At 36.5% G+C, this 13,090-nt stretch overlaps 1 protein-coding gene across 5 annotated transcripts in view; it reads right to left on the bottom strand.

The window, feature by feature from the left end:
• LOC123546042 (protein regulator of cytokinesis 1-like) overlaps window positions 1-13,090 on the bottom strand; it is a 39,916-nt gene that overhangs the window by 12,373 nt on the left and 14,453 nt on the right. For 4 of the 5 annotated variants that reach the window (XM_053551022.1, XM_053551020.1, XM_053551019.1 and 1 more), the window contains exons 3-12: window positions 12,255-12,377; window positions 10,854-11,087; window positions 9,156-9,326; window positions 8,257-8,406; window positions 7,442-7,589; window positions 4,410-4,546; window positions 2,505-2,603; window positions 2,063-2,209; window positions 436-555; window positions 42-92 (exon numbers count right to left, since the gene is read on the bottom strand). In XM_053551022.1, the coding sequence (XP_053406997.1) occupies window positions 42-92; window positions 436-555; window positions 2,063-2,209; window positions 2,505-2,603; window positions 4,410-4,546; window positions 7,442-7,589; window positions 8,257-8,406; window positions 9,156-9,326; window positions 10,854-11,087; window positions 12,255-12,377 (1,380 nt within the window). The remainder of the gene's footprint in view (window positions 1-41; window positions 93-435; window positions 556-2,062; window positions 2,210-2,504; window positions 2,604-4,409; window positions 4,547-7,441; window positions 7,590-8,256; window positions 8,407-9,155; window positions 9,327-10,853; window positions 11,088-12,254; window positions 12,378-13,090) is intronic. The other variant, XM_053551021.1, reaches the window with a different exon arrangement.

Here is a 13,090-nt window from a genome sequence, read left to right as displayed (position 1 = left end):
TAATAACAGATTGCATTCATAAGTACAAAGTGTTGTTTTACCCGTATATTTACATGTACTGTAGAACTACCACTGCTACATGTACTGTCAATCTAAAACAGCACAAATACTGATAAAAATTCTTGTCTTTTTTCCTCTATATTTCTTTACAACTGAAGTTTCTATCAAAAAGGCATTTCTAACAAAACCTATCAAAACAAAATCTACACTTATGAAAAATTTAAAAGATTATTGAACTATGTTTACTTTTGACAGAACAAAGAAATGCCAACATATTTTTCTTTCATTCATAAACATCTACAGTTATATTATATTCTATCCTTACATCTGTTAAACAATCATTTTTATAACATTAAGACATGATTTAAGATACACTTCATTTCTGTTGGTCCAATGTTGAGGATTGAACTGATTCTTCTATGAAAAAGTATTTACCTTTCTATATTTTGGTGTTTTTGTCGGTGTATTTGTTGTCTGGAACCTTCGTTTCACTGGCGTACTTGGCTTACTGCCAAAAATCATCTCTTCATTCATCAGCTTCGTTCTGGCTTTTTGCTGTGAACAGTTATAATAAAAAACTCCTACTGATACTGCCTGGACAAAATTCATTGCTATTTCTTATTTTACCAGGTTCATTTTCTTTTCAAATAAATTTTCCTTTCTCTAAACTGCAATGTCAAAGTTTTGATGGCAATATTTAAGTTTCCATTTCCATCATGACCATAAACAAAACATGAAACATCAGAAGAAAGTAAAAAGCTTAAGATTTCTTTGCAAAAAGTCAACAGAAAAAATTAGCGCTCAACAAATCCACTCCTAGAAAAAGTGTGTAGATCCTGGGTGTTCAACACGGATAGGGGACATCTGCCAACCATTTTGGTGGTTTGTGCATTGTCAGTAACCGTTTTCAGTCTCAAAGTCATTGTGACAACGATCTTTAACCTACTGATACCAAAAATATTAGGGGTGATCTACTGACCGCAGTCAATCATCCCATAAAGTTTGATGCCTGTAGGCCAAAAGTTCTCCAGTGACCTATGGACCCACAAAACAATGAATGTCATCTAATGACAATAGGCAACCATTCAATGAAGTTTGATGACATAATGCAAAAGCATACTTCAGAAACAATTTTCGGTCTGAAGACCACTGTGACCTTGAACTACTGACCCCAAAAACAATAGCCCTATAAAGTTTAACGCCCGTAATCCAAGTGTTCTACAGTTATTGCTTGGAAACTATGTTCAGTCTCAAGGTCACTCCTACCTTGACCTACTGACCCCTAAAACAATAGGGGTTATTAACAGACCATAGGCAATCATCCTATGAAGTTTTACACCTGTTTGTTTGTTTTGGGTTTAACGCCGTTTTCCAACAGTATTTCAGTCATGTAACGGCGGGCAGTTAACCTAACCAGTGTTCCTGGATTCTGTACCAGTACAAACCTGTTCTCCGCAAGTAACTGCCAACTTCCCCACATGAATCAGAGGCGGAGGACTAATGATTTCAGACACAATGTCGTTTATCAAATAGTCACGGAGAATATACGCCCCGCCCGAGGATCGAACTCACGACCCCGCGATCAGTAGACCAACGCTCTTACCTACTGAGCTAAGCGGGCGGGGTTTTTTACACCTGTAGTCCAAAGTGTTCTTCAGTTATTGATCAGAAACCGTTTTCAGTCTCAGACTATTATATTTCTCCACGTTGTGGGTGCTAAAAATATTCTTTATTTTGCAGGTGGTCTTTATTCACAGGTTAAAACTCAAGGTAAAATTAAAACAGGAAACAAAAGAGCAGTCTTTAGAGCAAGATAGTCTATGTTAAGAAATGGTCTGTAGCATAAGTTTGACTGTTCTCATTTCTGGGTAGGTGTAAGAGAATTTAAAATTAAATGCTTACTGCTTTCTAGTCAGGTTCTTGTACGAAGGTAGCTGTGTAATTTATTTTTCACACACCATTTAGTAGACATTTACTGCTATATATGTGGTCATTTTCTAAATTTTGTTCTAAAATAACAATATTCATTGAAACTCAACACTTGAAACCTCATCAATCTTACCCTTTCTTCTTTTTCTCTAACTTTTGCCTCCTCGTAGTCTGTCCATGTTTTCTCAATATATCTTATAAAGGACATTCCATTTACTAAGAATGATCTTCCATGTTCCTTTTCCCAAAGTAAAATATCATCTTTCACAGCCTGCTCAACCTAGAAGTAAATGTCAACATATCTTTGTCAAAGCATAATGATATAAATCAAAATCTTTGACCCTAGTATCTAACTCAATGGGCCATGATACTCTGTCAAGGGACTTTACTCTTGCACAGTAAGTTGACAGTACACCTAAAGCTTTTCTTTCTTTAATTCCCTTTCTACTTTACACAGACTCCAATAAGCTGAATTAATGACCTACATATGTTGTTTCTCCAACAACAAATTAAACAACAGAATAATCATCAATGTGTAAAATGAAACCTTTATAATCACATAATGAACAGCTTACCTTTGGTAATTGTTTCATTAGGGCCTTACGCTCTTTTTCTTCCAGTAGCAATTTTCCGCCTCTATCGGAAAAGAAGCGATTTGGATCATTTGCTCTTTTCTGCAAAGTACAAATAATAATTTCAAAAATTCACTTCTTGAATGAACACACATTCTCTTCATAGATAATTCAATTTACATGGGACAATTAACAAACCAAAACTGCCATGTTGCACCTCTGAATGCCCCCAATCTACCCTAAGTAGGGCTATTCTGGTAAAAGTGGAAAAAAAAAACCTGTTTAATGTTCAAAACACAGTAAATCAAGTTTCTTGTTGTCTATATACAAACAAGAGTGCCAGAATGTCACAATATACGCCTGTCACAGCCAATTTCTTTACTCTAGCACCTGTATTTGCAAATGGAATTTTAATTTTGTGGTTGTTTAGTAATCATTGTAAGTCTTTTGTTTTTCCAAGTCCACAAAAAAGCTCCTTACCAGGTAGAGATACCTTAAAATACACCTAAAATTGGAAAGTAACATCTATGTTGTACCACAGAAAAGTGGTCTTGTTTTTTCCCTATGGTCAATTATAAAAAAGTTACAATATAAGTTATTTATAGTAACAACTAAGGGAAGTTAATCTTAAAAAAAAAAATAAATAAAAAAAAAATTGTAAGTCCACACAAAAATCTTTACTAGGTAGAAATTGGTCAAAATACACCTCAAAATTGGATGTAGCATGCATGTTGTACTACAGAAAAGTGGTCTCGATTTTTCCATACGACTAGTAATGAAAAAGTTACAATATAAGCTATTTATAGTAACAACAAAGGGAAGTAATTCTAAAGAAGGGAACTGCGCATGACACTTCGTCTCATGATGGTGTATAATTGTGCCAAGGTACATCAAAATCCCTCCATGCATGAAGAAGAAAAGAGCATGCTTCGGACAGTCATACTTGTATCTGACCTTTGGCCTCTAAGTGTGACCTTGACCTTAGACCTAGGGACCTGGTTCTTGCACATGACACACCGTCTTGTGGTGGTGAACATTAATGCCAAGTTATATCAAAATCCCTTTATGAATGAAGAAAAAATGCTCCGGACAAGGTTTTCATTCTTACAAGTATCCTTTGACCTCTAAGTGTGACCTTGACCTTAGTCCTAGGGACCTGGTTCTTGCGCATGACACTCCGCCTCATGATGATGAACATTTGTGCCAAGTTATATCAATATCACTCCATGCATGAAGAAGATATGCTCCCGACAAAGTTTTCTTTCTTGTATCCTTTGACCTCTGTGACTTTGACCTTAGACCTAGGGACCTGGTTCTTGCGCATGACACTCCGGATCATGATGATGAACAATTGTGCCAACTTTCATCAAAATCCCTCCATGCATGAAGAACAAAGTCATTCTTGAATTTGACCTTTGACCTCTAAGTGTGACCTTGACCTTAGACCTAGGGACCTGGTTTTTGCGCATGACACTCCGTCTCATGATGGTGAACAACTGTGCCAAGTTTCATCAAAATCACTTCATGCATGTAGAAGATATGCTCTGGACAAAGTCTGTGGACGCCGCCCGCCACGGGCGTTCCCATAATACGTCCCGTTTTTCAAACGGCGTAAAACGGGCGTATAAAAAGGGGTCGAAAGTTACTTTTTCAACCATTTTCTTACAAATTACTGCCAAAATAGCTATACCATACTAGGAACTTAAAAATTCAACATGGCCAAGTTTCGTGATTCATGGGCAGTTAAGATTCCGAACTTTAATATCCTTTAAACTTCTTTGTCTCTTTTTCTTATTTACAATATTTGCTTAAATGTCTCACTTTTGAAAGCATGTTGATTCAAGTACTACTCACAAAACTGAAGTTCTGCTGGGTTCTGGATTTCATTCGATATCAGTATACATTTACCTCAAATTCAATCATTTTGTTGAAGAGAATTTCACGTTTCCCAACCAGTTCTAAGATCTGCTTATGGGTTTCGTAGTGTTCTTTAAGCCTCATTACTTCCTTTTCATGCAATTCTAATAATTCTTCCGTGTAATTTGCTGAAAATATGTTAAACATTTAATAAAATATTTTGACATTCAAGTGATCCCCTAATATCACATTTCATTATAAATGAAGTAAAATTATAAATATTTTGTGGGGGACTTAGGTTAGGTTTATCCATGTAATAAAATAAAAACAAGAGCTGTCTCCATAGGATGACACATGCCCCCGATGGCACTTTGAATGAATAGTTATGGCCGATGTTAGAGTTTAGGACCTTTGACCTACGGACCTGGGTCTTGCACGTGACACGTCGTCTTACTGTGCCACACATTCATGCGTAGTTATTTTAAAATCCATGCATGAATGACAAAGATATGGACCGGACACGCCCATCAATGCACTATCATGAAATATGACCTTTAACGTCTAAGTGTGACCTTGACCTTTGAGCTACAGACCTGTGTCTTGCGCGTGACACGTCGTCTTACTGTGGTACACATTCATGCCAAGTTATTTGAAAATCCATCCATGGATGACAAAGATATGGACCGGACACGAAAATTGCGGACAGACGGTTCAAAAACTATATGCCTCCCTTTGGGGGCATAAAAACAAGAGCTGTCTCCATAGGATGACACATGCCCCCGATGGCACTTTGAATGAATAGTTATGGCCGATGTTAGAGTTTAGGACCTTTGACCTACGGACCTGGGTCTTGCGCGCGACACGTCGTCTTACTGTGGTACACATTCATGCCCAATAATTTTAAAATCCATGCATGAATGACAAAGATATGGACCGGACACGCCCATCAATGCACTATTATGAAATATGACTTTTAACGTCTAAGTGTGACCTTGACCTTTGAGCTACGGACCTGGGTCTTGCGCGCGACCCGTCGTCTTACTGTGGTACATATTCATGCCAAGTTATTTGAAAATCCATCCATGGATGACAAAGATATGGACCGGACACGCCCATCAATGCACTATCATGAAATATGACCTTTAACGTCTACGTGTGACCTTGACCTTTGAGCTACGGACCTGGGTCTTGCGCGCGGCACATAGTCTTACTGTGGTACACATTCATGCCAAGTTATTTGAAAATCCATCCATGGATGACAAAGATATGGACCGGACACGAAAATTACGGACAGATCGACAGACGGTTCAAGAACTATATGCCTCCCTTCGGGGGCATAAAAAGTTCATTTATTTTTCAAACAAGATGTTTGTCTACAGGACACTGGTGCTCCAACTCTTCTCACAGTATGCACATTTTTTGAGTCAAGGGCCATTGTTCTGGCTGTGTGAAATCCCAATGAAAACACTAGGTGATAACTTTACGTGCTGAAAAACAATCTTGTGAGGTTAGATGACTCTGGGTCAAATACTTTTTTGAGATATTCACAACACAAATAATGAACAAGGCAGTCTGAAAGACAGCTATATCCCCAGCTGCTATTATGGATAATGAAAGGATTGATGGTTCTGGGTGGAAGCTTTGATGTTGTTTAGTATATTTTATAGTCCCTGTATGATGAAATCAATAAATTTGTAAATTTTGCACGGGGTTTAGGAGATACAGAGCAGACACAAAATGGAAGCCTCAAACCTTTGACCTAGAGTTGTGATCTTGATCTTGAGCAAACATGGTTGTCTCATGAGTTCTGCACATCGTCAAGATGAGATCATCTGACCCAAGTATAAAAATCCTGCAAGGGGTTTAGGAGATACAGAGCTCAAACCTTTGACCTTGAGTTGTGACATTGAGATGACAGGAGTTCTGCACATCCTCTTGATGAGTTGATCATTTGACCCAAGTTTCATGAAAATCCTTCATGGGGTTTAAGAGATACAGAGCGGACACTAAATGGAAGGCTCAAACCTTGGACCTTGACCTTGAGCCAACATGGCTGACTCATGAGTTCTGCACATTGTCTTGATGAGTTGATCATTTGACCCACGTTTTATGAAAATCCTTTAAGGGCTTAACAAGATACAGAGCCGACACAAAATGTTATGGACAGACAGAAGGACGGACGGAGACCATGCCTATAACCCTCAATCATCCTCGTGATGGGCAACAGACCGACAAGGGCAAATCTTACTTCTAAGTGCTCCTCTACCATTTTTTAAGCCCAAACCATCAAATTTAATCAAGGGCCATTGTTCTGACTGTATGAAATCCAAATTTAAACACTAGGTGCATAACTTTACGTGCTGAACAACAATCTTGTTAGGTTTGATGACTCTGGGTCAAGTACTTTTTGAGATACGTACAATAAAAATTGTGACAGACACAGACAAGGGGAAATATTAATGCTCCCCCTCCCACTTTTTTCAGCCCAAACCATAAAATTTCATGCCCACGAATTGACATGATTTCACAGTAGATGTATATGTACTGCTATAAGCTAATGTTCTTGGTTCTGACTAAATAACAGGAAAGTGCTTATGATAAATTTCTTTTTAAAAATTTGACCCAAGTTGTCCAGCACAGAAATAAACAATGTTACTATTAAAACAGATGCAACACTTCCCTTTTTAACCATTACCCTACTAAATTTCTATAATGAACTTGCCCATCTTTCAATCTGGACAGTACCATTGACTGTTAAAAGGGATGCTTACCAATTAGATACCGACTGAGTGGTGAACAGAGCAGATCTTGATCAGATTGCATGGATGTACAGGCTGATCAAGGTCTACACTGGTCTCAAAGGCATAATCCCTTGCCGCAAGCAGGCTAAAGGGTTAAGCAAGCAGACTGCAACTAAGCTATCAACTGAATGCTTACACTCTACAACACACATGTATATGTATGTTAATAACAAAATTCTGACCATCCTAAGACACACATTCTAACCAGTATGAATTTATATGATTTCAATCAGGTTTCATCCTCTCAATTCACTTCAAATTCAGAGACATGAACAAACTTACTTTCAGTAAAGAATTTAAATTCACTCCTTTGTTTAGCACTGAAGTAACATTTGTTCCACCAGAGTTCTAATTCCTGTCTCATACCATCTATAAACTTCTGAATATGTGCTAACTTCTGGGCCTCACATCTCTGTATTTCACTGTTAAGCTGAAGACAAAATAATCTAGTTATCTAAAGCTGAATGTCAAATTTTACAAGTATCATTAGCAATGTATTATTAAAGCTATCTGGGCCTAAGGCAGCATTTTATCTATATGTTATATGACATTTCAACTCAAGTTCAATTCCAATATGACAAATAATGTTTATTCTTAAATAACACAAACCAAAAGTGACATCATCATCATGTCAACACAGATGTTTTTAAGTGGATACAATTTTATTTCAGCTCGATTAATGATAGCTTAGTGCTCTTTCAAATCACTCTACAATCCACTTCCTATACTGCTGTCATACATGAAGGTATGGTCAAGGCCAAGGTGGGCTTGAAGTCACGGCCCCTTAGTTGACAGGCAACATTAGACTACACTTCCAACTACTACTTGTAGCAACCCAGCAACCCATAAATAGTGCTATGTCATATTATCTACTATTTTACATCTAAGACATATTAGAATTGACAATATATATATATATATATATATATATAGCATAAGCAAGTTTTACTCAATCTGTAGCATACTAATCACTTAAAAGCCACACTGGATATTTCATATAGTGTGAAGGTCAATGTTATTAAGTTCAAATGATCATCATCTCTAACACATGCTTTCAGCAGTCTATGATTTCAGACTGCATTAGAAGAATGACTTACTGCTTCAATAACTGCTGGTTTTATGCCTTCTTTACCGTCCTCAAATAACTCCTGCTCGTGTTTAGCAACTTCTAACCTTTCCCACAGTGTGTGTAACTTATCCCACAGTTTAGCAACTGTCATTTCCAATTTGGTCTTACTGGATAAAAGCTGTAAAATTGAAAGGTACACTTTTAAACACATTAAAAAAGAAGTTGATAAGGGAAAAACATTTTCTCAGTCAAGCTTTTTTACAACTCTCTTGCATACACGACAAAAACTTTCAGGTAAGTAATTTCACATTCTTTCTTCATCTTTTTCATATATGTGAACATGGACAATCACATTTAAAACAAAACTATTACAAGCAAAATAGTCTAGTGTTTCAGCAAATCAGGGCATACAGCATATCTCAGATATTTCAGTCAAACTTCAACACCATCATTTAAAATCGATTAGTTCAAAGCATATACATTCAGGCAAATAAGTTTCGTCTCAACTTAAATCTATATAATATTTTATTTTATCTATTTTAAAATCTCAAGCTTTATGCAAGATTATTTTTGTTCTGTTTGGTTTAATCCTACACTTACACAATTATAAGTCCAGCCCTTGATGGTTGAGGGAAAGCCGAGATGCTCCTTTAGCCACTATTTCAGAATGAATGGGCACCTAGATTGACTCCCTAACCATCAGTATTAACACAAGCTAGACTGCTTCCTCACAAGGAAGAATTCTATACACTAAGAAATTGTGTTTTGTACCCGCGGTGGTGACAGGCAAGTAATTCAAAATCAGCTACCTTAATCACCCGGCCATCAAGGTTCCCTGGTAACCAGCTGTCAGTCATATTAAACAAAAGTTCATTACATTTCGTGTCACACAACTAGCATATCCAACCAAGACTAATATATATTTACCTCTGCAACAAGAGCATCAAGGGCATGCATGTTGTCCTTGGACAAGGTGAATGATGCTTCTTCTTCGTTTACAACCTCTTTCTCAAAGCCGGACTCTGGTGATCTGTCCATCTGTAACATCAGGTCTGTGATTTCTTTCTTCTGTTTGATAAATGTCTCGTAACGCTGGGTCTGAAATGATGGACAAAACTGGTGGTAAATACAATAAGATATGACACAGAAAGGTTCTATGTCATCAGATTAAGTAATCCAGTGTTACACTGAACTATAAAAATATGATCAATCATTAACAATTTCCATTCAAACACATGTTACAATAATATGACCATAACTTAATCAACACACTCAAAGCAAATATAATTTCATAGTAATAAAAAACAAAGTTTTCAATTTTTATACTTATAGACATGTATATAAATATATCTTTTTCAAAGCTCTTCAAGGACTCAGTTTTGTAAACAAAATGTCAATAACATCTGATTTTTTATGTGTTGGTACTGCTCTATGTGAACTAAGTTCTGTTTACTGTAACAAAAATTTAAAAGTAACATAATTCAATGTTTATGTATTAAAACAAAACTTGATATATACTAAGATACTCAAGAATGGAGCAGATATTTTACTTGATTAGTTCTTTCAGAAAACATTTTTTCAGATATATGTGCATGCTTTCCCAACAAGCTTAGACTCATTTAACCTATGCTCGACCAGATTTACATGTATATCTCTCGAAACAAATTAAGAACTGACAAGGTTGTGGAAAACGTTTAGTTTCTGAATTGACCTACTTTTATTGGTTAATTTCCACTTATGCGTCTGGCTGGCATTGATCAGGATAAAATATTGCGCGGTTCAAACTATAGGGTGTAAAACACTAAATTTTAAAGTGACATTTTCCTATGCTCGACCAGCCGATTTCTTTTTTCAGAGATAATCATAGGATCAAACAAATATTTTTATAGTCAAAACTTCATATTTTCTAGTTTTGTTTTCAGATTTGAAAACTAATAAGTTTCAGACTTTCAAACAAGAGATAGAAACACCTACCTGAAAAGCGGGCAAAAGGAACATTGGTAAATGGTGTGTCTGCAGTATCCATCAAGTAATTTAACAAGAAATCGAACTGTTTTAACAATCAAACCAACCTAAAAACTTCAAAAAGTCAAATGTCCATAATCATTTTATCGAACTTGTCTTATGGCGCGGTGAATCTCTTTATCTCAAACGCAACTAACGAAGGCGCCATTTTTGTTTTCACCCGTCGAGAGGTGGGCGTGTTTGTTTACATCTTAAATTTTACTTTCAAGTCGATAGTTTACAGATATAAGCTTATGTCAAATTATCAATAAAGGTTAGAAGACTATAAAATACGTTGTTCCAGTACTCTTCTTAAAGAATTCTGGAAAGACGCATCATTTTCTAAAGGAGATTCACGGTAAGTATTTTGACAGATGCAAAGAAGCTGTCGTCTGTAATCAAACAGGCCCCTTAAAGATCTAGATCAAATGTGTATGATGTCATACAAGTATACTCGGAAGGAAATAAATGAACAACAATCGTGAGATCAAAGGTTTATTTCAATAATCATGTACATTTATAAATAGTGGTCGAGCACTTGGCTGGTCGAGCATAGGTAAAATGACTCTAATCTATTGTAAAATTTCCTTTACTGATACCACGTGATTTATCACCAACTACCTTTTCCACTGCAAGTTTTTCCACGTGTTGTTTCAGCTGCTCAAGCTGTTCGCCAGAAGGGGTGGTACCTGACGGGATATAATACGGTGTCATACACATGGCGTCACATAGTAACTGGTCTTCCTGCTTCAACTTGGCAAGTATCTTCATACGTTCCTTCTTCTCCTTGCGCAGCGTCTCCACTTTTGTCCTTAACTCCTTCTCCACTTGTAGGACTGCTAGTCCTGGTGTTTTCTACAAAATATCCACCTTTAATCATTTATCTGAGGCTCTGAGCATTTTTAAGTTAAGTTACATAAAAGAAGTTTTGCTCAGTATAAAACCATAACAGACTATGTGTTACAAACTTTGTACAAAGAAGACAAAAGGCCTTTATCATTACTAGCCCTAGAAACATTTCCTCCATTTGATGTCTTTCAAATATATCAATGCTAATTGCTATCTATGGTCAGACTGACTAAACATTTAATAACCATTTTCAGACAGATTCAGTACAAGAATTATAGAATTAGAATGTTATGCAAAGGAAATAACCTCATTTTAAGAGTAACCTGAACACATTTTCAGCCTCTTTCATGAAACTGTAGCAAATGGCTCAAGTGGCAAATGGCATACTAACCCCTGGCTATTATAACAATTTTTGCAAAAGAACTGTCACATGTGACGTGTATTTGTTTTTGCGGTTGCAATAACTTTTCACTTTTTATTTACTGTGGTATTTCAACAAGTATTTTATTTCTTCTCTATACTACTTTAATTGGACTATCTACCTTTTAAAGCGATACCTTCTGCAAATAATAATGTCCACAGAAATGGTACCTGTTAATGAAAATATTATGCACAGGAAAAATGCCAAAATATTCATTCTAGCATAAAACTGCTGTTATTGTCACTTTTCTGGGGTGTTTTAACAGGAGAGAAACCGTGTGTTAACAGAGAGATTCTCGCGCTCATGTGCTGTTATAACACCTTTTTATATATGGACATTCCGTGCAAAGCGTAAACATATTACAGCCCCAAAACGGATAATTCAAATGGAAATGACGTCAATGTGAAAAAACAACCTTAGCATTTCATGGAAATTTAATGACGTTGAGGAAGAATTATTCATTTATTAGAAATTTTTCACGTTTTTGCTATAATAGTGTGAGCGCATGTTCATTTCGTGTTATAACATCTTCAGAATCCCATGGGATTCGTTGGTACCCTCGCCCTATGGGCTCGGGCACCAACCAATCCCTCGAGATTCTGCAGATCTTTTAACATGAAAAAAAAACATGCGTTATCCCTACAATGAGACTCTGACAAATAAAGAATAAACTAAAAAACTATTTAGAGTCATGTCGGCATTTGATTAAATAGTCAGTGCCACTTGGCCTTGGTAAACTGATGCTAATATACCTTGAATTCTTGTAAATTGAGGTCTTGTATAAGCTGTTTCAGTTCCACGGTAAGATCCTCTACTCTCTGCTCAATCTGTTTCTCTAGTGTCTCCTCTTCTTCAACCATATCATCAAGTAATCCCTAAAATACAAATTAAACTAACATCTTCAAATTCCAAACACTTTAAGTTTTCAATAATCTTGTTAACAGTTACCCAATTTCCATTCTGGAGAATTTTAAATCTAACAATTCGTCTGAATCATATTTCTCAGCATTACTCAAGAATTCTCAGTGTTTCCTGACGTCCACGGAAATATGTGTATTTCCCACTTTAATGCCAACCCTGCTTCAGACCAAATTATGATCTAATTTTGAAAGTTCTGTAACTTTGTTTTCATTGTGCAATAAGGAGTTAACATTTTTCCCTGTTCTGTTTGCTCCTTGATATGTAGACCTCCCTTACAGAAGCAAGCCTCTGTGGCGTACATGCTGCGTATTTGCTGTGTATATGCCGCGAACACAGTAGTACGCCAGAGGAGTACATTTTACATACACCGCATGCCGCGTACATGCCGCGTACTATTTCGACGAGTACACAGCATGTACGCAGGAGGTCACTAGTACACTTCAAGTACGCAGCACAGACTCTGAAAATTTAAGGAGTACACTGCATGTACGCAGGAGGGACTTGTACAATTTCTTTTGGCATTTATACTTATTTTTTTTTTTATAAGTTAAAGTCTGAAGTAAACTTCATATATGCGTGAGGGACTTGTTCATTTTCTTTTGGTGTTTATACTTTGAATTTTTTTAGGTAAAAGTCTGAAGTACACTTCATGCAGGAAGGATTTGTA

This window comes from Mercenaria mercenaria, chromosome 9 (genome assembly GCF_021730395.1).
Source record: "Mercenaria mercenaria strain notata chromosome 9, MADL_Memer_1, whole genome shotgun sequence".
Lineage (NCBI taxonomy): Eukaryota > Metazoa > Mollusca > Bivalvia > Venerida > Veneridae > Mercenaria > Mercenaria mercenaria.
This window is presented reverse-complemented; position numbering and strand designations above follow the sequence as displayed.